At 38.0% G+C, this 27,287-nt stretch overlaps 1 protein-coding gene and 1 long non-coding RNA gene across 3 annotated transcripts in view; one reads left to right on the forward strand and one right to left on the reverse strand.

Moving 5' to 3' along the window:
• Positions 1–27,287, forward strand: part of col2a1b (collagen, type II, alpha 1b) — an 82,333-nt gene that overhangs the window by 17,546 nt on the left and 37,500 nt on the right. Inside the window, exons 8-25 of the mRNA XM_041782172.1 lie at positions 1,292–1,369; positions 3,263–3,307; positions 6,216–6,269; positions 10,390–10,443; positions 13,324–13,377; positions 14,200–14,253; positions 14,368–14,421; positions 15,497–15,541; positions 15,633–15,686; positions 18,996–19,040; positions 19,201–19,254; positions 22,636–22,734; positions 22,928–22,972; positions 23,113–23,211; positions 23,378–23,431; positions 23,530–23,637; positions 23,987–24,040; positions 25,071–25,169. Of these exons, the coding sequence (XP_041638106.1) occupies positions 1,292–1,369; positions 3,263–3,307; positions 6,216–6,269; positions 10,390–10,443; positions 13,324–13,377; positions 14,200–14,253; positions 14,368–14,421; positions 15,497–15,541; positions 15,633–15,686; positions 18,996–19,040; positions 19,201–19,254; positions 22,636–22,734; positions 22,928–22,972; positions 23,113–23,211; positions 23,378–23,431; positions 23,530–23,637; positions 23,987–24,040; positions 25,071–25,169 (1,149 nt within the window). The remainder of the gene's footprint in view (positions 1–1,291; positions 1,370–3,262; positions 3,308–6,215; positions 6,270–10,389; positions 10,444–13,323; positions 13,378–14,199; positions 14,254–14,367; positions 14,422–15,496; positions 15,542–15,632; positions 15,687–18,995; positions 19,041–19,200; positions 19,255–22,635; positions 22,735–22,927; positions 22,973–23,112; positions 23,212–23,377; positions 23,432–23,529; positions 23,638–23,986; positions 24,041–25,070; positions 25,170–27,287) is intronic.
• LOC121506401 lies at positions 15,240–22,018 on the reverse strand. 2 transcript variants are annotated; one of them, XR_005991639.1, is made up of 4 exons: positions 21,743–22,018; positions 20,333–20,430; positions 15,649–15,772; positions 15,240–15,551 (listed from the first exon to the last, which is right to left on the reverse strand). It is a non-coding gene; the product is annotated as an uncharacterized LOC121506401 (long non-coding RNA). The 2 variants fall into 2 exon arrangements; XR_005991638.1 differs by having other exon boundaries at positions 20,333–20,433.

Genomic DNA, 27,287 nt, shown 5'->3' on the forward strand with positions numbered 1-27,287 from the left:
GACAAAGCTGCAAGCTAGCTGCAGCTAATGTTAGATTAACATGTTTCTAGCAGTGTGTCTCATTGCATACGTAGTGTACTGTAATACTGTATACTTACATGCAGTAAAGAGCATTTAATCACAGTGGTTTAGTATTGTCTCAAACCACCCACTGCTGTTTTGCACTTACAGGAAGTGACTACAGGTTAACTGCTGCTGTTTTCTTCTTATCTTACTTTTTAATTAAAATTTGACAGCTATTTGCACTCACTGAATTCATGTAGCTTGTATTTTTTTACATTATTTGTTTCAATAAAGAAAACTTATTTTGCCTTCAATGCCATTTTTCTTGATTAAAGTCTGCTGTCATTGCTCATAACATGTTCACGAGCTAGCAGATGCTAACGTTTGCTAGCGTGCTAGCATGCTAACAGCTATATCACAAAACATGGCATTCATTGAGGATGTAAAGTGTCCATCATTGCACGCTCAATTCTTAGCTGTTTTGTTAAACCAGTTGTATTCTGTATTTGAGTATACTCCTCAATATGAACTCACTATGTGCACGTACTCAAAGTATTTACTTTAGTAAAGAAGTATGTGATTTGGGACACACTGGATTGTTACTAGGGTTACTAGTATAAGTTATTACTGCTGTATCTTGAAACCACTGTTTAAAATTGGCAAAGATGAACAGTGCACTGCACTAGCATCATGTGTAACGTTAGTGAAACCTAGCAAGAGTCAACAAGTATTTACAGTTAAGATCATTTAACCTCAAAGGTATATAAGTAAAGCAGCAAGTAAGTAAAGCAGTTCCATGTTATAAAATGGTGCTTCACAGCCATCTTTAGGGGACACTAGATGGCAGGAAATGCTGCTAGCCAAGCTACAACTAATATTAGAATAGCATGTTTCTAGGTGCTCTCCAGGGTTTTAGGACTCCTCAGAGCACTGAGCCGAGCTAAACAAAAATATTAGCATTGTATTACAGCGAAGCAAAAATAACAAAAGGCATAGTATTTTATTGGACTATCATCTTGAGGGTATCTGCATAGCCAGGTATTAAAATATGAACCCAGTCTAAGTTGTTGTCTTTCTAAGCAGACGTTATCCTTGCCATCACTGAGATATTTCAACCATGACATTTTTTAAAATGTAAAAGCCATCTTTCAAGTAGAGTGAAAGCCTCGATAAAAAATTGCATTTTAATATTTAGTTTAAAAACAGGCAATCTGTATGCATAGTCGTGTATGACTGTCCACAACTTGATGAAAGTTTTAACACTTTCTTTTCTTCTGCTATTTTTCAGAACTTTGCTGCTCAGATGGCCGGTGGTTTTGACGAGAAGTCTGGCGGAGCACAGATGGGAGTGATGCAAGGACCGATGGTGAGCAAGCGTTGCTGAGACCTGCTCAACAATACTTTTTTTACAGTCTGCTGCATCCTCTTGGTTGAGACAGTCTCGAAAGGGGTTGGGAACAAGAAGAAACCAAAAGTAGAGCTTAAGTCTGTAAAATTTCTTTATATCAAGCAAAGAAGCACTACACAGTTTTCATGTGTGAAAGCTATGAAAAGAATACTTCATCATTCTTTACCAACAGTGGAAGTACGCTGTAGGATTAAAAACACTCAAGAATGGAAGGAAATGAGGACAACTCAGCAATTTGTGGCATCAATATGTTGTTCCTCCTCCTTTGGAACGATTTTTGGAGAAAATACAAAGACCCCACAGCGCTGAAGAGAAGAAACTTCTGGGTCCTGATGGAAAATAAACACCTCACATGGAGTACAGAGGAGCCGTTTTATAAATTGAGGAAACAGCCATTGATTGTCAGCTGGTGAAAAACCGCTGCTGCATTTGGTTAGGTGGCATGGCGGCCTGCCGAAGGACGGTGCGAGGAGCACACTATGAGCTATTCTGGTTCAACAGAGCTGGAGAGAAGCTTGGCAGTGTCTCAGCCCAGCAGAGGTTTGAGACGCAGGGAGAAGGAAGGAGGAGGGGAACGGGGGGCTGGAATTGATCAGATCCTCACAGCCAGCAGCAGTTTTCGTGGCTTCACTCCTTCTGCCTGTCCCTCCACATGTCTGTCTGGCCTTAATACTGGATCCTTTCTGAAGTCGGCCATGTTTATTTTGGCCTCTTGCAGCCTGCAGAGTTGTGAAAGAACAGACTGGACTGAAAAACTAATTCAAAGTCAAGCTTTTAACCCTTCATGCACTTCCTTAGAGCCCCTCAATTTGTATACCCATATTCCAAACATTCAAATGTATGCACACATGTATTTCCTAAAAGACACATTCACAATTCCTGCAGATATAGAGCTCCATTGATTTGAGCTTCTACCCGCTGTGGTTAAGGCCCCCACACCCACTGAAAGGTGACTTTCACTCACTCTTAAGATCTTCTGTGCTGCCCTGTGATGCTTTCTTTGGCTGCCAAAACTGATTTTTTAAGTATAACCATCATGCTAAATGTTGGGTTTTACAAAAGAAAGCTTAATGAATGATATATGTCTCTTTCAAAGAGGAAAGCTACCACAAACTGACCGAATTAAGATGTTTTATCGCTTAATAAATGTGGATTTTGTGGAGCTTTACAGACTTAAACTTTTTGCCCCTCCAACAGCTGATATTCTTTCATTTTGTATGAGACAGGGAGGCAGACAGGGAGAAAAAAGAAGAGAAGCTTTAGTCCATAACTTCCTCTGAATGTGATTTTCTCCTTTTGAGCAGTGATGCATGAAGTTCAAGCAGAAGTTACTTTGGCTTGTGACTCTGACCAGAGAAGATTAACGTTCAGTCAGAGTTCAGCTGAAGAAGTCTCACCTTAAATCTGACGTTTAAAGGATGAAACATTCTGCCAAAGCCAAACACTTGAGTGTTTTGTTGTTTTCTTTCCATGTCAAAGTGCAAGAAGTCACATTGAGTTCAAACACTCCTCCTAGGAGTACAGAATAGTGAGCTTAGAGGCTGAGCAGGGAAGATGAAGGGGAGGGGGGTCGACGGTGAAATGAGCATCATTGAGAGCAGAAGAAGGTCCGAATGCCACTGAGGAATTTCAAACGATTTATGGATTTGACAAGTTGAGCCGTTGAGTTTTGTGCAGCTTTAGGGCAAAGCAGGTGGTACTTCTTTCACATCATTTCTGACAAAACTTGAGCAGACAAATCATTAAAATCCACGGTCAGGATCGCAAATGCATACAGACCTGTGTCTGTGTTTTTATCTGTGCTGTCATTACACATCCTTATCCTGATGTTCTGTTTTCTCTTTCCCTCAGGGCCCCATGGGTCCAAGAGGACCACCTGGCCCCACTGGATCACCTGTAAGTACCTACTTTACACCCCAGACAACACAAACTGGGTGTACCTGCACACCAAAGATCCTGCAGACAGAATCCTCTCAGGCTAAATCTCATAATTGTGACATGCATGATGCCACATTGTCTGCTTCCCCTGAGTGGATTCCATTACAAGGATAGCCCCAGAATGACCCCAAACACAAACAAGGCCAACAAACCAACCAGCTGACAGAGATAAATGTTTACACACAGCCTTGTTTTAACTGCCAGTGTCCGGATCTCACAGCTGCAGGCTCCAGGGCTTTTTCCTAACTGTGCCACAACCTGAACATGCTGCACAGCACCTGACAATTTAGCTTCCACACTGACTACCCACCATACACACTCCTGGATACACACAGTCAGACCCCACCCTATGCTCTTATCTACACCCAAGCTCCACCTGTGACTGTGTGACCCCCAAAAAAAAAAAGTTGTTAAGATGTAGGCAATGCCAGCTTACATGCCTAAACTTGACGAGTTAATCACCTGGAGCCCATTTGGAGAAACCGATCTTCTCCTTAAAGACCTTAGAGAGTGTCTAGATAACGCTTAGACAAAGTAGATTCTGTAAAAAGAAAGGGCATATCATTTGAAGGGAACCATTTATTAAAAAGTGCATTTAACTGCATGTGCAAATGTGAACAATCTGACTGCAGGTATATGGGCAGTATTCTCCCAATGCTGCAATTATAAAAAATGTTTCAATTGAAACTGACAATAAACACAAGCACTAAAAGAGGAGCAATTACATAGTTTTATTACATAATAAACCTCTATACTCAGGCCAGTATTGTTACATAACATCTGGCATAACACAAGTGATTTATGGATGCAACTGAAGATTCTTATTACTATATGGTGAAAAGGTTTATTATTTTCGTAATAATGTTTATCACCATCAAATTTGGTGTATATGTCACAAGTTTGACACCCACTTTTCTTCTAAAAAGATGGCTGTCTCCGGTATAAAGGTGCACCCTATATTCCAGATTTTATTGGACTTGATTTTTGCTCCATAAAAATGATAGAAAATACTACTGTAAATCAAGGACTGCCCATTAAGATGCCCTCTATTGTTATATAAACAGCCCTTTTTTCACAAAACCTGGAAATATACTGTAATATAGCAAAAATGAACAGGTGTCTTAGCTTACTGTGCCAAAATATATCGCTTTCTTTTGATAAAAGCATTGATAGACCAAATAAAACCCTGTGGATATAGCAGATGCTGTCATGCCTTCCTTTGGGAAGAATATCATATTAAAGTCTTAACAGAAAAGGTTTGAGCATATATGGAGACATTTCATCAACTATGTCAAGAGTCTGAACTGGACAGATGCACCTTTGTATTTGGATAGGCATGATGCAAATTCAAAAGCTGTGTATTATGGTGCAAAAAGTCAAATCAAATATTGATGAAAAAAAAACTCAGAAATATATTAGTAATCATCATAGAAAAAAAGGAGAGGCAACAATAATGCTTTAAAGAGGCTTGACTGAATACTTTCACAACATTTTTGCTCTTTGTTCTACTCCCATTCCTTTTGTAGAAGATTTTCCAGAAGGCCTTGAATTTTTTGCTTCTTCTGGCCATTTTTTATGTGAATTTTCTAACATGCCTATAAAAATTAATATTAAAATCCCCTCTACAAAGACACATCATTCTATCCCTTGGATGGAGTTTTTTTATATATTCATCAGTCTACTAAACCCCCTTAGACAGTCTGGCTACCGATCATTCATCTCTGAAGGCCACTCTCACAGACCGTTCATCTATTTCAGGAGGGAAAATAATAATAATTCAGAAATACATGCTGAAACTTTAGCAACAAAATTAGATTAAACTTCCATGAGAGGGTAAAGGTTAGGGTAACAGTAAGGATACCAGAAGTTAAAAGTTAAAAACCTGACCTGCAAAACCTGAATACAAAACATTTAAAAAAGCTGAGTAAACAGTCTGCTGACAGGGAGAAAGTTTGTCCTCTGTGATAATGCTCTAGCACAGTAACCATAGCTTGTGTAGCTCCGTTTACTGCATAAGCTACATAGATACATAGATAAATAGCTAATCCAGCCATGTAGCTGGAGCTAAGCTCACATAGCAGTTACATAAGCTACATCAGCCTTAGCAATGTTTGCTAAATTTCACATTGTTAAAGCTAACCTAGCTACATTGGTAATGTAGTAGTGTTAAATAGGTAGCTAGAGTAGCCATGTTAGCTCTAACTAACAAAGCTAAAGCGTGCCACTCTTCATGTAACTAAACTGTTTTATACATAATTTAATCCCAGATGAGATCTCTGATGTTTTTCTCTGTTTTATCTCTGTTTAAACTATGAAAAGGAAAGTTTCCATATATTTACTTTAATGTCTGAAATCATAGCAGCAGGGTAGGAGATACACAAAGGGATTAAGAGAACGATGCCAAAGCAGCTTTTTTCATTTTTCCTCTTCAAAGATTCAGTTCAAGTTGCATGTTAAGACACCAAAACCAATAATGATGTTTATGTCAGAAAGCACAATTAACACATGAACAGGACAAAATCAGTAATGAGATTAAATGCCTTGTTTACAGGGGTTGCCAAAATCCATGCTATTCACAGGAGCTTAAATATTAACATTCATCATAGATCTCATTCTATACTTGAACTCTAATGTTCCATTTATTGTTGTTTATAAGTCACAGTATTTTTTATGTGTTGTATTTACAAGATGTGCCAAAACAACAAACATCTGATGGATCAATAAAGCTTCTGAATTGAGCTGAAATTAAATTGAATAATACAAAGCCCTTTTTTCAAAATTTATTTTTCTTGACACTTGAAAGATCTCTTAGATAATGCCTTAAAAAACATAATTAAATTGTATCTTTCTTTTCTCTACATCACAGGGCCCACAAGGTTTCCAAGGCAACCCAGGAGAGGCTGGAGAGCCCGGACAAGCTGTAAGTACCCCACAGAGTACCAGCCCTACCCATACTGCCTGATTCATCATTAATACTTGCTCTTCAGCTTAAGAACCACTTTTCCTTCTTTTAAATCTATGAATGAACCTGCTGCTCGTTCACATCATACTTTGTATACTTTATTCTAAAATTTTACATTATTCTAAGACAAACTGTACAACTGAAGAGCTTGGTCACCAAGGGTTACAATGAGCTCATGAGTTATTTGTGGTTAGCTGTTAACTGTTACTGTTTACTGGTTACCACCCTACTAGCCCAAACAGGAGCAAAGCCTGGGAACAAAACCCTAAAATGATATCAGATGGGGACTACTTTGAGTCCATATCAATCTAAATTTATTTCTTCCCAAGGGAGAATTTATAATGATCATGTTATACATGGCATTTACAAAGTATGATTTCACTCAAAGCCAGTGTTAACTCATTGAGAAAACCACAGTAAACATGAAAAAGCTAAAGAGGAAGGGAAAAAGAAACGGAATGGTTGGAAATGTCCATGTTAACACCCATTAACCATTAGGACTAACACCTACAGATAATGTCATAATGACAGAATTTTTTAACTCAGGCACATCCATCTAGCAAAGCTCCAATCTGAAATGACTGTGCCAGGTCTGAAAATAGACCTGACAAATCAACATCATTGGAAGAGAACAAGGCAGTAGCTAATGGCAGGGTTTAGTTGTACTGGAAGCTAATGGCAATGGCTGCAACTGGCGTTGTGTTTAGCTTGGATGTAGCTATAGTATGGTGGCAGTTTTATCAGACCAAGACCATGTTTCTTTCTTACGTAAAGACCAAATAACAGCATTGGAAGCTTGTCATGAAGTAAAATATTTTCATTATTCTCCTGACCTGCTTCGGAACAAGTTTGTGAGAGTTACAAGCAGGGTTTAATTGTACGATAAGCGGGTATAAACCAAGCTCCGACATTCATAAACTATTCCTACTATTTTGTCTCGTCACTTTAATTGGCCTGTAATGAATATGACGGACAGAGTATTTGTCCAATCACCTTCTGAGAATTTTTATGAAAAGTCCTGCCCTTCCTAAACACTTTGAATGGGAGGTTTCCCAGATGAATGTGAAATTTAGTTTATGCATTGGATATAGTATAAAACAGTCTATCTGGCATGGCAGTAATAGACAGCCAGTAATGGTTCATTTCTTGTTTTTAACCAACAAAAATCATATGTAAACTCACCTGTCTTATGCAAGATGTAGGCCAGTAAATTCAGACAGACCACAACCTCTGCTCACTCTACCTTTAGAAGCCTTGGATTTAAAAAGTCTGATTGGACTGATCTTCTGAACTTCTCCATTCTTCTTCGGTGGGTCTTTGTCACTTCTTAGTTAATGCTTTATTCACCCTCTAAATGTTGTGTTTTATAAATCTATTTGTCATTGGCAATACATTTTGTTGGCATCTTTAGAACTTTTTGGAAGATTTTAACACTACTAAGGGACAGATAGACTGAATAACAGTTAAGTGTTATTCGTTCCCCGATTCATCATGTAGAAGCCTCAGCTGTTATTCCTCACTTTAGCTGAATGACATTTCCATAAATTTTCCAAAGACTTTCTAACCTTCCCTCGCTTGCCACTAACTTGGATACTCTTCCATGTTTGACTAGCCAGCGCCTTTAATTTCAACATGAACAAACTTCTTCAGTCAATATTAATACTCACGTCTCTGTAAAGCAAAGTACAGTACTTAATGGCCTCCTGCTTTGTGCTGTTCCTACTGTACTGACTTTAAGTTCTTTTAAGAGTGTTCTTAAAACACTGCTTTTCTCTTATGCCTTTGACTGTTAGATAAAGTATAATATATTAACATTTTGCCTGTGTACTTTGAGTACACATGACTTGCACTGTACATATATGTGTGTGTTTGTGTGTATGTGTGTATGGTGGGTGGGTGGGGAGGTTTGCTGGAATTGCTGACTGCTTTTCTGTTTGTTTTTAATCTTCTGTAAAGCACATTGAGTTTACACCTGTATGAAATGTGCTATACAAATAAAGCTGAATTGAAAAAAATGGAATACTGTGGTTCAGGTTTGAAGCATTTTCTCACTAAAAGCTTCTTTTGTTTGTCAAAGCTCGCCTGCTTCTTCGTCTCTCCTTAAACAGGAGACCCTATCACTCTCCATACTTGTCATTTTCTGTTTCACAATCCTTGCTTTTACTTTTATACCCAGCTGTACCCTTTCAAACCCCCCTGTAGTAAACCTTCACCCCTGACTAACCTCTAACAAAGCTCCAGAAATCAGACCTCCTCACCCTCCCCGTGCTCTTCCCTCACCCTCAGCAGGTAGATGGAGCAGGGTCTCACCACCGCTGAGTTAATCTGCTCCTGTGGAGCTCAAATCTGCAGCCTCTTCTCCTCTTTTAAAAATGTTCCAGCACATCATTAAGTGCAATTAAAATCAAGCTGCCGTCCAGGAGATAAGTCGACAGTTTGAGGGAAGGGTCAGAATGTGGGCAAAGTGTTTATGAGGACCAGAGGTAGTCTTTGGCTTTTGAATTCAGAGAAAGTTGAGGGGACTGTGTTTTGAATAAGAACAAAAAATTACCAACAAGAAGCCTTCACTGCTTTTACAATATCCCCTATATTAATGCAGGATAACAGCATAACTTTTATCTCTTTTTAGTTCAAACTGTTTAGCAAAGACAGAAAAAAGGTGACAGAAAGGTCATCTAGATGGAAAGATAGGAACAAACTGAGACACTTAAATACGCAAAAAATGAAGAAGAATCTGGTAGACAGTAGGGGAGACGGAAACATCTGCACTTTAAAAATAGGATTTTGGACCAGGATAGGGAAGTATTTGTTGCATCTATTCAGCCTCAATTTGCTTTGATATCCTGCTGATTCTTTTTTCTTCTCACTGAAAACTACTGTGCTTCTAATATTGGGTGTCAATGTCCTCCACCAAAAAGCAAAGTTGCAAACAAGATGCCTTGTTATTGACTATTTCAGATAAGACAAACACCTGATTAAGTTGCAGGCCTGTGATTATGGTCATTTATCCTGATCAGGTGAAAAATAAACATAAATGGCACATCTCACTGACCTGGAATAAAAACTCTGTCCCCTGATTAGTGCATGAATGCTAATAACGCATCTGCCACCTTTATGTGAGTCCATACAGGCCACAGATTGGTATGGTGCGTACTGCCCCCTGGTGTTTACACAAGAAAACAAACATAAAGATGATCAACAGAAGAAATAGCTCAGACGTGTTGTGGTTTTTATACAAATGGAGTTCCCAACTGATAATTAAGCTCTTTGAATAGTTTTTTTTTAATACCTCAGCACTTTATACATCTATATAGGTCTCATATTACTTGACAGGGATTGTGTTCCGATGGAGAGCATAAAACTGATGTACCGCAAAGAGAGTATACCCTTTTTGGGCCATCAAGTACTCACAGATAGAAGATCTCCTCTTAGCATTAAACAGTAATGTCTCCTCCTACTGGATGAAGACAGACTAACAGAGAAAGAGTGAATGCACATTTTTATGTGAGAAAAAGTGACATAATCTGACCTGTGTCGACATAAAGCTGAGAAAAAATAACCACATAGAAGGAAAGACAAAAACATCTGTAAAAGGTCCTACAGGCTAGATTCTGTGTCGGGTTAAAGAATGATTTTTGTCATCTGTCTGACCTGAATTTGGCCAGAATAAATATCCTGTTGACTCAGCTCTCTTCATAATGAAATATTCTCTCACCGCAGCTCATTATTTTGTCATTATTGTTTGCAGTGAATAAATCTAGCATAATTTATTTGCTTTTACCCAGAGATGTTCACATTACTAAAAAATCATTGTTAATATGTTTCAAATTAGCAAGAAAATCAAACTAAATTAATAAGAGAAACAACAGCCAAACAATATGTGATTAATGTAGAAGAGAATTATTCATGTCACACATGGTAATTAAAGTCATGTGTTGAACTGGCATGTCTCTGCTGGTTGTGATGTGATATTAAACAGGCTGTTAGGAACCACAGAGTAAACTGTGAGTGGCTGCCCCCTGCTGGTCGTGAATGGAATCGCTGTCTCACCTTTGTTTGTTTTCTCCTCACTTTATAGGGTCCCATGGGTCCCCGTGGCCCCTCAGGACCTCCTGGAAAACCTGGAGATGATGTAAGTGTTTCTATCACAACCTTATAAACTGTTATTAAGTTAACAACAAAACAAGCAGGCCACACAGTGCAGCTGAGGTACTGTCCTCAGATCACCTACTCTAGTGAATGTTGTAAACAGGTGTAGTCTAAGTTTTTCCAGAAACAACTAGCAAAAGATAAGCAGATCATCCTTTGACCTTTTTAAGATGCCACTGCACTTTTTACCATTATTTGTTTGCTTTTTATTTGAAGGTGCAATTGTAAGGTATATCAGTTGCTCCTTTGTAAACAGATGCAAATAAGGGCTGGACAAGTAAAGGCCGCTTTATAATTATCACAGTAGTAGCCTTCCAATTAAACCCATTGTAAAAGTCGGAATTTGTCACAAAAAAATGGAAAGACTTTTATTGTAGTCAAGCAATGCTTTCTCACTCAGCACGTGTACATTGCACCTATTGAATGGGGGTCTGGGTAAAATAAAAGACAAGATTTCTCACAGTTATGATGCTTGATCTAGGTATTGCCTACCCTCAGATTTATTAGTGCCAGTTTAATGGAATAAAAGAATAACGATTTGTGTGCATAGGCATGTAGGGTGCTGAGGATTCATCAGGCTGGAGAGGAGGGAGTCAAGCTTGACACATGTTGACATACATGTGTATCTCTTGGCAGCCAAGGTCAAGCTCGATGACATCTCTTTTGTCTGGGCCTTTTCACCCCTGGTAATATAACCAGAGGTCACTGGCAGTTTTGGGATCTTTGGAACATCCAAGGGGCAACCAGGGGCTCGTGGCAACCCACTGCACGCCCGAATAGTACCCTAGACTGTGCTTACTCACCACACCCACCCCTTACTCTGCCCTAAAAGTGCAGACTTTCATGTTTTCAACAGACAAATTTCCCAAGCCCATGCCCCATCCAGAGCACTACTGGGGTTGTGTCAATCCTCCTTTTCACCCAATGGTTACCTCAGACAGCTTACTTGCCACATCTATGCCTTACTTCAGCCTCAATTTTTTGCCTAAATATGCCTTAAAGTTTTGTACAGTAATAGTGTTGTATATATATTCATATATATATATATATATATATATATATATAATTTTGGGGGGTTCAATTCTGATTCAAAGGGAAATGTTGCAAACACAAGTATTTATGAGTGTTTATGTTCCTATGAGAACAGCAGATAGACAGTTATAGCTTACATGCACTCTAGTTTCTGTGTATTTTTGCAGTTTCTATCATTATTGCAATACTGAAAAATGCTTTTATACGTAGCTTATTTTTCTGCTATTAGGCCTACTGCTAGTTGATAAATGGTCTCTTGTAGCCTTTCATGTAGTAATAAAAACAGTCTCTCAATTTTCTCATCTTGCTGGTCTGCCATATGTAGTTTGAATGACAACTACTGTAGTACTATAAAAATCTGAAAACTTGTTTTGTTTTGAGCTGTTTGAAAAAAATTGTGATTCATGGATTTGACATGGCGAGGCAATTTTAATTTTAGAGTATCCCTCATGTATAAAGCCAAGTGCAAGTGCTTTACAGTGACAAAACATGTCATACCTAGCACTAGAGTATTAAATGACAGATAGCATTAAATAATAATGAGACAACATTAAAGATATAAAGAATATCCACCTTATTGCTGGTGGATATCTACTTAAGATATGATTATGGGTGGAACTTTCAGTGATATAGACGATATAGAAAATATGTTTCTACTAGTGGCTATACTAAAGTGGCTAACCTCATTTATTTTAACCAAACACCCTGCTAAATATTGTTTTAAGTTACAAGTTATATTTCCTGAAGTGTCTCACACCTGTTGCTGGTTTTACTATTAGCCAGACAAAATTAAAAACAACTTTAACAGTAGCACTTTGGACTTACTGTCTGAATGCATCAAGAATATGAGTCCTCATTAACTTAAACAGAATTTCATATCTACTAACCTAAAAGGGTGGCTACATGAATCATAGATGATTAGGTAGACTTGTGCACGTTATTCAAGCCTTTTCTTCATATTGTTCTCTTAAACCTCAATAGAAGAAATTCAAGGGATAATAACATCAACCTGTTTTGAAGTTTAACAGATGATGCTTATACATGTTAATCTCTGAATTGCTCTAGTAATCAGGGTGAGGGTCTCGATGCTCAGGAAACACCTGTTTGACAGAAGGCACCTGAAGTCAGAAAGCGTCACTGGGGTTAGGAATAAGGTGGATTACAATACATGAACAAAAAGAAGAATGACTCATGATGTGAACCAAAGATGTCATTACAGTTATAGATGTTAGATATCCTCAGTTTGGGCTATTCATGATGTTTACTGTACTCTGATTACATAGCAGCATTGGTACTACAGTTTGAGATGTAACATTTCTGTCATATTTTCATATTTAGGCTTTCACTGTATTAATCATAAAACATATTGCACACCAGACAGTATTGTTCATCAGTACAATTTGAGAAACCCATAAATGGTTATTTTGGCCAAATGCAAAACTAATGACACACTAAAGGTTAGATCTTTGGCAAATTAATTGAAAATTGATTCATTGATAAAGGATACTATATTAGCCAATGTTAAAAGCTTTACATTAAACATCTGAAAATACTATACACAAGTTTTTTAAATCAATCTCAATTACTAACAAACATGTATGGATGTGTTGCTGCCCACCCTGACAAAATTCATTAAAGTGTAATTCTCACTTCTGGCCACATGATGGTAGCAGACTGGATATATCACCATGTGTCCACAGGGGTGTGCTCACTCTCAGAAACTAAACCCAAAAAACAGGAATACACTTAAAATCTTTAACATAGGAGTGTATGTATGAAAGACTGAATGTATGAATTTAATAGAAGATGTTTACTCTCTTTTTGTTTTCAGGGCGAGGCTGGAAAACCTGGCAAATCAGGCGAGCGTGGACCAGCTGGACCTCAGGTAAGTTACCCCAGGCTGTTCTTTCATTCTCACTGTTATGGCTCATATTGCAAATACAGTATGAACTGTTGTATTGAAGGAAATGATAATTCTCATTTTTAATAAGAAACATTTACAAAAATAAGGAAAGCAGGATTTTTTTCAAGCATGTTTTGAAAAATTGCCACTTGAATGGATGCATATTTGTAGAGCATAAGATCTCTGCTGCAAAAACTGGTGTTTTGACACACATTTCAGGTTGAAGAAATACTGAACCCTTGGGATTTGAAATTGCAGTTGGCCATATTGTGATTTAATTGCTCAATCTTAGTTATCTCTATACTGAACAATGTTTTAGTACACTATTTTTTTCTTATATCATGCAGATCAACAAAAACAGACAAGAACAAAATCATTACAATTCTAACTGTATGATTTAAATACTGATAGCCAGTTTTTGGCCAACAGAAGCTCACTTCATCTATTAGAACACATTACACAAAGACAATATGACACGTTTCACTTCATATTAACTTACTAAACTTAATCTGGTGGTGTTTTTTTATTATTTACTCAATATTATTTGTACTATAAAGTGATTTTCACCATAATTGTAAGTATGGATGATTTCGTAGACCAAGTTCTGTTTGGTCATTTACCTTAATTTACTAAAACATCATGACTGCAGGTGTCATCTCTCTATGTATCATTTAAAAATGTATATGGGATTTAGCTGAGACCATTTGGAGCCTAGATTTAATTTCAAAACATTTTTTTTATCCTCTAAGCTTCCATGTCTTATATTTTTTATACACTAAAGTCCTGTACGCTTTTACACCATAGGGTGCTCGTGGATTCCCAGGAACTCCTGGCCTGCCCGGCATCAAGGGACACAGAGTGAGTGTGTTTGTTGATGGTTTATTTTTCAGCTAAACTTAGTGTTTTATTTATAAGTAATTATTGCTGTTTTTCTAACTGTTTTATGCACCATCGCTCTGCTCTTTGTTTTAGGGTTACCCAGGTCTTGATGGTGCAAAGGGAGAGACTGGAGCTGTTGGTGCTAAGGTAAGAGTTTCGTCATTATTTTGGAGGTAATAAGGACACCAAAAGAAAACACATGCTAACTATAGAGAATGTGGAGATGACATAACACAGTGCTGGCTGGGTGGTGGGTGCTATTTTTAAAGGATTGTATTCAATTTGTTAATATAGTTACTCGGCAACTTTATCTGTATTGAATGAAAAGTATTTGAATGGCCTTTTTATGACTTGAAAGAAAAGGAGTAACGAGACAATAATGAAAAGGTCTCAATCAGGCCATGCATTTCAGTATAAAACAAGGATAAATAGAGAGAAATGCAAAGATAAATCTGTATGAATTAGCAGCTCAGGGCTGCATTATGACCCTAATGAACGACTAGTCACATATAGGGATGTTGTCAATAACTTTGTGTTTTAAGTGAAAGCTTACACTTTTTAGTGTTCTTATTTGGTTTTATGTTACAGCTCCAAAAGAATGATATGATAATCCTTCATTGATCCCTGGAGAATATAAAAATATTGGCTGTTGTCAAGGTACTATATATATTTTGTATGATATGTTAATGTAAAATGTAACTTCTATATGAAAAAAAGTAATTTCCAATAATAAATTCTATTCTTAAATTCTTAAGTCTTATTTTCTTAAAAAAAAAACAGTTTCATATTGCTGTTTTCTGTGTTTCATGAGACATACCTGCAGCAGAGTAAAATATTAAAGATCTTAGCTACATGTAGTTGACATTTTTTTTCATGTATAAAAAAGAGGGGAAAAATGTGTTCATCATACATGGCCGACTCTTTAATGCACAAGTCCTGTGATTTTTCAAAACATTTTTCAGCTGAACAAAACAGGTAGAATTTTATATGATCCTTTAAGATGGCACCCACAGCCCACGATCCTATAGTGTATGACATAACCTCACATTCTCTGTTGATATAAGGTGATTTTTCATTATTTTTTATTGGCAAGTAATGAAAGTAATGAACCAAACACAGACTGTTTAAACTCCAGGATGAATAAAGTTAACTATCATTCAAATTGAGTCTGTATCTAGGGCTGCCTTGCCACGCTGACTTCCAAATATTTTTTTCTTGATAGGGTGAGGCTGGTGCTCCTGGAGAGAATGGAGCCCCTGGACCAATGGTGGGTAATTCTTTACACAATTACAAAGAAAAAAAGATCATGTTATATATCAACAAAAATAAACTAATTATCCACTGGTTTACCTTCACAGGGACCTCGTGGTTTACCTGGTGAGAGAGGCCGTCCTGGACCAAGTGGAGTTGCTGTGAGTTCTTTCTATATCAAACTTAACGTTGAATCAGAAGAGAAGAATCTGATGGTTTACGTTTATCCATGCCTACTTTAGAGTAACTGTGGACAGAAAGTCATTAACAGATAAAGTTGGGATCATCTGTATAACAGTCAAAAAGTAAAAGTGAAAGAAAAGGAAGAAGCCAAGACTCATAAATATGTAAAATGTTTAAAGAGGGGATAAGGATAGAAATCTGAACCAAGGAATAAGAGCAAATAGTCACAGTATGAAGGTACATCTAAAATGTTTGAGTAATGTGGAAGAGTCTATTATCTCTTGTCAGTTATTTCAGAAGGGGAACACTTTCAGTATTCAGGACCCATGCCATCATGAAAAAGCTCTACTCTCCCAAGCTTGTCTAAAATTACACTCTTAAAATACAGAAAAGTTAAATAAAGTGCAGGGGATTTACAATGGAATAACACTTTTGACTTACGATGACTACAGACATAAGGCCGTCGTCTGTTTAGCTAAATGAGCTGCAGTGTAAAATATTATTTTGCTGAATACTCACAATTTATCACAATTAGTGTTTTTTTGTGAAAATATGTTTAGTATAGTTTTAGTTATCAGTGAAATCCAACCATTATTTATCATAAAACTCAGGCCACTGAACCTGTTCCATTTTAAAAGTGCAGCATCAATGGCGACACTGCACCTGAATAGTTCTTACTGTGTGGTTAAGTGTACTATAGTTTACTCTAGACAGCCACTGGAGAAGTTGTACCTGAAGAAGGTAAACTCTTAATTCAACAAAACATTTTTTAAGAAGGCCACCTAACAAAGAATAACCACCCTGTGTTATAAACAAAGACCATCTTGCATATCTAGTTAACCTAAAAATAGTCAGCCAAAGAAAAACATATTTTACAATCACCACTGGCCCACTGACTCCAGGCTGAGACAACTGCATGATAATGCATTTTGAGTCAACTTGTCCATAATTGTTGGCAGAGTAACACATTAAACAACAACACACAAGACTGACAAATAGGTGGGCATACTCTGTGTATCTGCGTAAACCATGCACTACACAACTAGAGACAGTTCTCTATAGGGAGTAGGGAGTAGGGAGTGAGTGTGTAATTCATACACAATCTCAGCGTTATTCAGTACACATAACCATCATCATCAGGAAACAGTTTAATTGACAGCTGTCCACAAGACGCCTTTAGCTGAAAAAGGTTAGCATAGAAGGTCATGGTCAAGGGCTGGCTGTTTGCTAAGAGCTATATCAAAGCATGTTTGTGGAAAGTTGACAGGAAGGGAAAAGTGTGAAGTGGAGAGCTTCACGAGGAATGGACAGAGGCTGGAGTCAGTACATCAAGAGCCGCCACGCATGCGCCCAGGATATTGGCTTCTAATATCACATTCCTGGTTTAAAGCCTCTCCTGAACCAGAGATGACTAGAGATAAGCATCTTACCTGGGCTGAGGAGGAAAGAACTGCTCAGCTGTCCAAAGTCCACTTTTCAAATGAAAGTAATTTAGCATTTAATTTGGAAATTAAGAACCTGGAGTCTGGAGGAAGAACAGAAAGGCCTTGGCACCGGCCCAAAGGTGCTAAAACTACTATTGTCCAGTTTGCTGACCATGGTTTTATTGTGCTTGACTGACCAGCCAACTAGCCTGACCTGAACCCCATAGAGAATGGACAGAGTTTTATTGAAATGAAGATGAGAGACACCAAACTCGACAATGCATATGTGTTTAAGGCCTCTATAAAAGCAACCTGGGCTTTATAACACAACAGTAGAGCCACAGTCATATTGTCTCCATGTCACACAGCAGTCACTGGAGAATGATGCTGGTATTGGCTGGTTTCCTGGCAGAGTAATGTGTATTTCAGGCCGCTATATTTAGTGAGTTTTCAGACCCCTCTAGTGACTCTTTTTCAAAAAAGCGACTAATGACAAATCTAGTGACTTTTTCTGGTGTTACTGGAGACTCTGACGTGAAAACACATATGGTTGTTCTCTCAGTGAGCAGCGGGTGCTGCCGTGGGCCCTTCCCCATTCCTATGCACTCACAGGCTGCCCAGTCCTCCGCAGCAGTCCCTCCCAGCTGCAGTCAGAGCAGGAGAGGTTCACCCCCTCCATGTCCAGACTGCAAATATTGTCTCTTTTTGGTCCATTTAGTTTGTTAAGAAAAAAAGAAAACATATTATAACTGTTATGGTTAAAAATGTTAATGCTTCACTTGAATTTGTTGTAGGCTTTTAAGTGGACCATAAGGTTTAAAACTAAACCAAGCGTAAGGAAAATAGAATAATGAATAGAATAATAAACTAAAAATAAAAATTAAAGTACCTCTGCCAGAGTATCTCTCTTGAGTCATTTTTGCTATTTCTTGGAGAGATGGCGGGCTAATAGATTATGGCTGGAATATTCTGCTGAAGAAAAATTAATGTTCTTCATTGTCTGCCCTGCCCAGGCTTTAATTTTAGTATTAGTGCATACTATTAAAATATTTACTGAGAATCGCATACAAGACCCAAATTACATGTTAAATAATACTGATAGCAAATTACCAGCCAGCCTTGCTGGTAAGTGAAAAAGTTAGTTTTGGACCCTGTGTGCAGCAATCAAATAATAGCAATGGTCAAAAACTGATCAAATAATAGAACAAAACAGTTTTTTGACTAGCCCTGTCAAAATAAACGGGGCAACAGAAGCAGCCGGAAAAATAGGAAATGACGCACTGTGTCTGTGACGCCAAGGCATCAGTGTTGATTGGCTATTGTGTGATGTGAAGTCAATCAGATAGTTATGAGGGCAGGACATTGGTGAGACTGTGGAGCGTGAAAACAGAGCCCAATAGCAGGTCAAACACTGAAATCAGCTCTGCTAATTGACCAGGCTGATAACTGATTGACCCAAGTTAAATATTTCACTTTTTATGTAATGAATCTAGAATATTCTTTATGAAAATTTCCCTTTATGAAAATGAAATATGGGAAAAAAAAACTTTTCCACAATATTCCTCCTTTTAGAGATGCACCTGTATAGAACAACAATTAGTGCAAAAAACAGATTTGCACAAATGTGTGTCAGTGCCACTGGATGAGCAAAGTTTAAATTCTTCTTTCAACAGTGTAGCCTTCAGTGCAAAAAGGCCCTTGTTAATAATAACTGGAGTTAACCCCAATGTGTCAGCTATAATCTCTTAATCCACTGCAATTTTTTAGATTTAGATCAAATAGCTGTTTTGTCCTGTTTTTAATGACGAATAAAGAGTGAAGATTTTGTTGTCTTATGCTGACAGTTTTGTGTTGTTTATTCAGGGAGCACGTGGAAATGATGGCCTGCCTGGTCCTGCTGGTCCCCCGGTAAGTTTAATTTTAGCCTTATTTATATCATTTAGTTTGATTTGAAAATGCATACACACCTTCCCCACTCCAAACCTCCTTATGCGCCTTTGATAGTAGACCACACCTGGATGTGTCAGTGATTAATAGCTAAGCTGATAGATTATCTGTTTCTCTGCAGGGCCCTGTTGGTCCTTCTGGTGCTCCAGGCTTCCCTGGCTCTCCTGGTTCAAAGGTAAGTCAAAAATCATCTCATTATTACCCTTCATTCTCAATTTTTCAGCTCTCCACTTGTAGAATTAAAATGGGTAACTTCATGCCGTCTCATTGGTGAAATGTATCAAAAACTATGCAGTATAGTATCATATAATATCAGTACAGCTAAACTTCTAGCCTTATTTCTGATGAAGAAAACAAAGTTGTGTATAACAGGTATAACTGAAGGATTTTTGCATTCTCTGTTGTTGAAGATGACTTTCTTGGACTCAAATTTAATATCCCAGAAAATGGCTGCATGCAGTTCAGGGAGGATTTTGTGGGGACAAGTTGAAATGCTTTAGTGAAATCAGAGCAGGCAGTTCTGCATTGAAAAGAGCTTTGAGTCTCCATCTGTGTGGAAAATTAGGGAGGAGGGGGTTTTAAAGTGTTTTTCTCTTTCTTTCGGACCGTCTTCCTCTTATTTTCACCCTCTGCTTAGCTCCTGATTTATTCTTTGTGCGCGGCAGACAGGCCTGGCTCTGTTCTCGAGGGCCCAGCACTGGTAGTGGTTTGCTTTCTATTCATCCCCTTTGATAGTTTGGGAAATCTTTGAGAAACTACAGGCAAAGTGTTTCTTTACAAAATCCAAGAGTTTTCCTTTGAAAAAATCAAAGCAGACTAAGCTTAAGATGTGACAATGAGTGTCTGTATGTGTATTTATATGCCGTATTGTCTTTCAGCTATCAGCATTTCAACCTAGTCTGCATGAGAGTCTGTGAACTTTTTTGCATGAATGTTTTTTTATGTAACTTAAAATAAACTAAGAGGTTCCCTGTGGTGAGGGGGAATGTTAAAAATCTCCTATTACATTATTGTGCCGGTTTGCCCCCATGAGCCTGCCCGAGAGGTCACAAAATACAGCCACACTCTACTGGTAACTCTCTCAGAGCCTTGTAAAATAATCTTTAAAAAAGGCTCAGGAATAACCCAACAAAAAGCATGCGATAATGAAACAACACAATTATGTGAACCTCTGCCCAATAAACAGGCCTCCTGGAGTGAGAAGATAAAACTAAAGCGACTTAAAACTAAGGTGCTGGGAATTATTTCCATACCTCAAAGACAGTTGAAAACCTGACAGATGTTCCTCGTCTAGTCCTTCTTTTCCCATGAGTTGCAGAGCCAGTTAATTCACGTGCAAGCACTTGAAAGTCTGCTGAGGGAAAAGGAAAAAAAAAATCAAAAGACCACGTCACAATTTTCACCTACACTTGAAAGCAAGATGAGCTCATACTATGAAGTCTGCAAAGCTGTAGCAGTAGCAAAAGAATTTCATTCACCAACATGCAGGAAAAGCTGTATACCACCTGTGTGGTCAAACATCTAGAAAGTCTCCTTGTTCCTCTGAAACAGAAGGTATACGCTAAACTATTCGACTGGTTTTGGATCTGACCTCTTTTGTATTACTTCTAATGGAAGCTTTTTTTGTTTGTTTTCTCCTCAAAAATGCTACTGTTCATTAGATTTGAAACATCTGCAATATGTGTTTTTGAGCAATAAGTAAAAAGCCCTAAGTAGATTGTTGAAACAGTCAAGTAACAGGCAGATCACATCATATTCTTTTGCCTAGGATAACATAGCACAATGTACGTGCATCATGATGGAGGTGCAAACAAACCAGCGTCCCTTAGCTGGAAAGATCTGGATCACACTCCACTGTCATGCCATTCTGTGTAAGTGGTATGATGCTGGTACTTGGGACAATTACATTTTAAGAAAAATGAAGACAGGGCTGCCAGATATTCATTTTCCCGGTTCCCAAGCCACAAAAAGGAACATATGAGACCAACATTAAGGCTAGAGCACAGACCTTTTGCAGACAGACAGAAGCTTATGTGCATAAAACGGCAGCAGAAATTACAATAAATGTAAGTTTAGGTTCCACATGCTTTTGTTTTTTATATCTCTCGATTGCTTTACAGGTAATTGCCTGTTCTTTTAATAAGCAAACAATCTCATGTCTGTTTCTCATGTTTATTCCCTGATATAAAACAGGCTTACATACAATAGGTATGTAGACTGACTTCACTTCCATGTTTTAAGCGTGTCCTCAAACAAGCCTACTTATATTGTGGTAGTTCCCTACAACATGTGAAGGCAACACAACAGTGAAACACTCATTAATTAACCGCGCAATGACACCAAACTAGCAGCGGCACTGGTGTTATGGTGTAACCAGTGACCATGTGAACTGGTGACCTTCAAACGAACCCGCCTGCGGTTGTGTTTAGTATTCGTTTAAACAACGGCAACTGCTGACGCATTCGACTTAAAGTCGCCAGTTAACACGGTTCCCCATTACACCCTACACCGCAGCATTCGCGTTAAAAGTTAGTTCACTCTGGCCAAGCAGAACCTTTCATTATAAGTCAGCAAAAAGTATGCTGTGATGTCTCAAAGCTGTCAGTGAGTCCAATCAGTTTCAGGTACAATAACTTTGTGTTTCGATGTCTACTCAGTCTTACCTTTTGAAACGGTATTTGTGAAACAATGAGTCAGCAGTTTAGTTCCTTATTGTTCAGCTACTGAAGAGTTAGCTTGCTGATAGAATGCTACATATATCTGAAGGTGGGACATTAGCATACGCGTTTAAAGCAAAGTGAGCTTCCATAGGATAAAAAAACCTAAGGAAACAGGATAAGACGACAATTTCTATCGACGAATTCCAATCGACATTTGTAACATTTCCTCATGAATCATTGTCCGGCGGCATATTTGGCGTCTGTTGCTGTGAATAATGGTTTTTGCCATTCGACGTTAGTATAATGAGCTTATGTATTGTTGACCATCGACACTGAAAGCTCACTTCCGGCTTGTGCACTTCATGTAATTTAAAAGTTTTTTTTTCGAGTACTGCGCCTGGTTTCTAAATTACCTAGTTTTAATTTAGGGGTATATTTTTCTTTATATGTAATGTATTTTTATTTTTATTTGTCTACCCAATACACATTTTCTCTCCAACATATTGACTAGATTTTTGCTCTGCAATATGATCAACATTTTTATATTTCATGTAACTGTTGCTCCTGGAACTCCAATTTCCTAAATCTCAAGTTGAATGTTTGACAGGTGTCACTGTTTCTGTTTTTGTTTGTTTGTTTAATTTAGTCACATACTTAACTTTTTATATAACACTTTGTAAAGTAAGGAAGTGTTTTTATGTTTCCTTGCCTACTTTTAAACCCTTGAAATATATATGAAACAAATCACCTCCATCCCTCTGGAAGCTCATTCGTCCTTCTTTGAAGGTTTTCTTTCCACATGATTTTTCTGTCATATGTGCTCAAACTCTCAGATATTTGGTTAAAACTTAAATTGGTTTTCTATAATCTTGCTCTTCTCTTTTGCTGTGAACTAGGGAGAAGCTGGCCCTACTGGTGCTCGTGGACCTGAAGGTGCTCAAGGACCCCGTGGAGAGTCTGGCACCCCTGGATCACCTGGCCCTTCAGGCGCTTCTGTATGTGTATTTCCTCAAGCAAAGCATTACATAGATAATGATGGTCAATGGGCGTCAGTAGCTCATCTGACTATGATAATGAGGCATGTTTTGAAATTGTACATTAGACTGATCAAATCCATAACTTTAACTGAATTAGAAACAGTTTATCAGACCATTAAGACCTGGCTATGTTTGTTTTTTTCCTCTACAGGGTAACCCTGGTACTGATGGTATCCCCGGGTCCAAAGGATCAGCTGTAAGTTAAACTCTGTATTTCAGTGAATATTTTCCCAAATAAGTGATGCATATAAAAAGCATTAGAGTTAGAAATTGTGTAACTGCATTATTTAAATGTCTGATATGTCATGGCTCACTCTTCTACCCTTTTCTCTTCAGGGTGCTCCTGGTATTGCTGGTGCCCCTGGTTTCCCTGGACCTCGTGGGCCACCTGGGCCTCAGGGAGCAACTGGACCCCTTGGGCCCAAAGGAACTTCTGTATGTACTCAACGAACTTCAATGGAGATAACTGCTTGCATTAGTGTTATCTGAAAACAGTTAACATCAAATTTTTTCACCATCCTGCAATGATAAATGCTGTTGATTCCACGCTTCAAATTATAACAAAAAAATGATAACAACCTACTGATTTCTCTCTCTATAGGGAGACCCCGGTATTCCAGGGTTTAAGGGAGAGGCTGGACCGAAAGGAGAAATTGTACGTTTTATTTTCTGCTTGTTTCTGTATGACATGAATAAGAGGTCTTTATTTCTGTAATAACTTAACTTTTTCTGTGTCTGATGTGTGTTTTTTAGGGACCAGCTGGTCTTCAGGGACCTACAGGCCCACAGGGAGAGGAAGGAAAGAGAGGACCCCGTGGTGAGCCTGGCGCTGCTGGACCCCTTGGACCTCCTGGAGAGAGAGTAAGTAACCAAAGTGTTTGGAGGTCTGAAAGACATTGAACACTCATACTTTCAAGTTGTCCATCTTCATACATTAAACAAAGGCTGTTAGTTTAGTATAGGCATTGAAATAAAGTCAAAATGTGTATGCAAAATGATTGATTTGCTATTTAATCAGTAGTTAATGGCATGGGATTGTTGACTGTAAATGTGGAGATATTTTTAATCAGACTGAAACTGTTTCAGTATTTTTAATACGGATAACTTCATATACACTTAAGTTAAGGTCCTATTTGCAAACACTGTAATAATCAGTCATTTAGATATCGAGAGAAATCATAAAACTGATGTGACTGTGTTGTCTGTGTAGGGAGCTCCTGGTAACCGTGGTTTCCCTGGTCAAGATGGTCTAGCTGGTCCCAAGGTGAGTATCATCATGCTTAACTCTCAAACTTGACAGAAGAGTTTTAAGTATTGCTGAACAGAAAATAATTCATGCAAGAGCACGGGGACATGCATGCTTTCTGACTAAGTAATTTGGCAGAATAAGATGTAGATGCATTATTAGTCTGATGTGTCAGCTGTCATTGGGTTAAATCAGTTAAAATTACATGAAGTGTACCATGTTTTATCTTTGGAAACTGATTTTTCAGTTTGTTTTTGACTGCTGTGGAGAGTAAATTATGTATATAAATTGCCTAATTGCAATGTAGAACTCATAGTGTTTGAAAATCAGGTACCAATGAACTGTAATCCACTTACACCAAGTTTTGTCAAATTGAATCACCCAGTATCCTTTACATCCAGGGTATATACCCTTGAGAAATAAGCTCTAGAATGCATCCAAAAAGATTGTTTAAGTTTTCTGTTCAAGGTCTCAAAAGATAATTATATAAAAGTATTGTATTGTCTGACTAAAAGTTTTATTGTTCAAAATAAGGACTATAAACTTAACCACAAAAAAACCTTAGTTATATCTCACCAGTCTTTGAAAACAGTGTTAATAGGGCATTTTTAAATTGGATAAAGCCCTTTATAAAATCCAAATATTTTACAGACCATTTTACTGTTTTTGTGAAAAAGCATGAAAAAGCAGAGTAACAACCCAAAGCCCATCTGTTTCTTCTTTTTCATTGTGAGACTCATCAGCAGGCAGCAGCAATAGATGTAACACCATCATACGACCACAAGATGTCAGCACAGTTCAGACACTGCGGTGACCTACATGCCCCTTATTGAAAAGCCAGCATCTCATTTAACATTATCTACCTGGCACAGTCTCATTTATACCAAAATGAATCTGTCAAACTTTAATCTTCCATCTGCAGCAGGTCAATGAAACTCCTCCACACTAATAAAAGAGAAACTTATTTCCTCTGAGATCAGGGAGTTGATGTCAGCTTCTAACTGATGGATGAAAAGATTGTAATATTTTTATCTCTCTTCTCTCACAGGGAGCCCCTGGTGAACGTGGGCCTTCTGGTGCCAGTGGTCCCAAGGGTGCCAATGGTGACCCCGGCCGCCCCGGAGAGCCTGGTCTTCCTGGTGCAAGAGTAAGAATTTTCTTTTCCTTTAAACTGCTTATCTGGATGTGCTTTGACATAAGCAGAAATAAGGGAGAAATGATGAATAAGAGAACTGATGAATAAATTAAACCTATTTTTGCCACCTAATAAAAATAACTGACAATAGACATCAACATATGTACAGGACTGCACAGAATAGTATGAAACAAAGCAATTTGAATACATCACTAAAACACAAATGCCTTGTATGTTTGCTTGTGAGGAATGTCAAGTTGCAAGTTTATTTAAAGTCCTGAATTAATGCTGAATTATCAGAGCTTGTTCAGCACCTGGATGTTCAGTGGTACAAAGGATGTGTTGCCTCTTTTTGTCCTCAATCTTGGCATTCTGTAGCTGCACCCTTAGGTTAATAGCTCGCAGTCAGCCCAGAGGGGGTGCTGAGGGTCTGCTATAATCTTGTCAGCTAGATTCAGTTTGTAACTGCTTGTCAGGTATAAAAATACTGCACCTTTGTGTCCCAGTAACTTTGGTAACAATCTTGTCCAGTTCATTCTTATTTTGCAAGGAGAGTGCTCCCCCCTACCCCACCCCTGACCACTGGATATAGAAAGTTAACATACTTTAAATTAAGCAAGAAACCATTTTTTTCTTGATATTTATGTTGAGATCAAAGAATGAAAATAAGACTACAAGCAGCCAGTTTGATTTCATTATACATTTGTGTAACTTGGTGATGGTGCTATGTTCAGAAAAACACCTCATAACTTTTTTGACTCAACATTTATAGTTACATTATAATTTATCCATGCAGAGAACCATAAACATTTGTTTGTGTGTGTAAGTTATGTGCAGCACATACATTTCCACACCTTATAAAGTCTATAGCAGTGATCATCAACTGGTGGCCACGTCAAGCCCCCCATAGCTTCCCATACGGCCCCCAAAAGATTACTAAATTCATGCAGTGTGCTGAGGATAAAAGATTTTGTGGTTTTATCCTTGGCCTTCAAATCTCCTCAGCTATTCAATCAATTCAACAAGATCAATATTCCTGAAACATTTAGCAAAAAATGACTAAACAATTGATCTGTTTTATAAAAATCAGCCTGTCAGCCATCATTAGGAATTATCATGCATTATAAACATATTCCCAACAGTCCAGACCTGATTAAATCTGCAGTTTTCTGTGTTGGCTTTCCACACAAAATGCATTTTTTTCCTCCCAGAGAATCAAAACAAAAAAGCCTGTTTCCTACATGTGTTTTTAACCAATTACAAAACAGCATATTAGCATCAAACCCAGTGATAGACAACATGCCAGCCCCAGATATGTAGCCTGTATGGGTGGCTGAAGTATGGACAGTAGGAACTCATTGAACAGCTATTGCCTAAAATACAAACACCGTAAAACACAAATACTAATGCAGTAATATGTTAATAAGAGTAAAATATTTATTTACTGACTTATTTGAAAGTCTGGCCCCCGCATCTTCTGTCAAGACAAAAGCTTGCCCTGGTACAAATGTAGTTAATAACCCCTGGTCTATAGTCAGGCTATTAGAAGCTGATAAAACCTCGAGCTGTTAGCCTCAAGCAGGTTTGAGGGGCAGGCTGAAGAGGTCTGGTTTGCTCAAATGTTGCCACTCTTTCAAATATGTTTTATTTGCAAACTGATGCCAACCCAAGACTGTAAAGTCCATGTATCAGACTGTGCAGATCTGTCTGGAGTGTCTAAAGGCTTCACCTCTTCACTTATAGAAGTAGTACTCCCTGAGACCTGTAAACAGACTTTGATGTATATTAAAACTCTCCATTTTTAGTTTGAAATCTTTAAAAACAAGCTGAGATAACCCCTCAGACTTCAGAAAGCTCCTCCACAACAACAGAAAACCAGGTGAGCAGCCTCCGAACCCCCAAGAGGAAGAAGATGACCTTTCTGTTCAATCAGAGGAGTTTAATCCCTCCTTTTTTTATCTACTTTAGAGGCACAGAGTTCACTAGACAGCATTTGTACTCCCTCTTGAGATGATTATTTTTCCAACATGGACACAAGTTAAATATATTGTAACAGACTGCTTTGTTTAATTGTTCTCTTCGGATTGTTGTAGCATCTGCGTTTTCACTAATGCTGTAAATGTTTTGGAT

This window comes from Cheilinus undulatus, linkage group 3 (assembly GCF_018320785.1).
Source record: "Cheilinus undulatus linkage group 3, ASM1832078v1, whole genome shotgun sequence".
In the NCBI taxonomy this organism is placed as follows: Eukaryota; Metazoa; Chordata; class Actinopteri; order Labriformes; family Labridae; genus Cheilinus; species Cheilinus undulatus.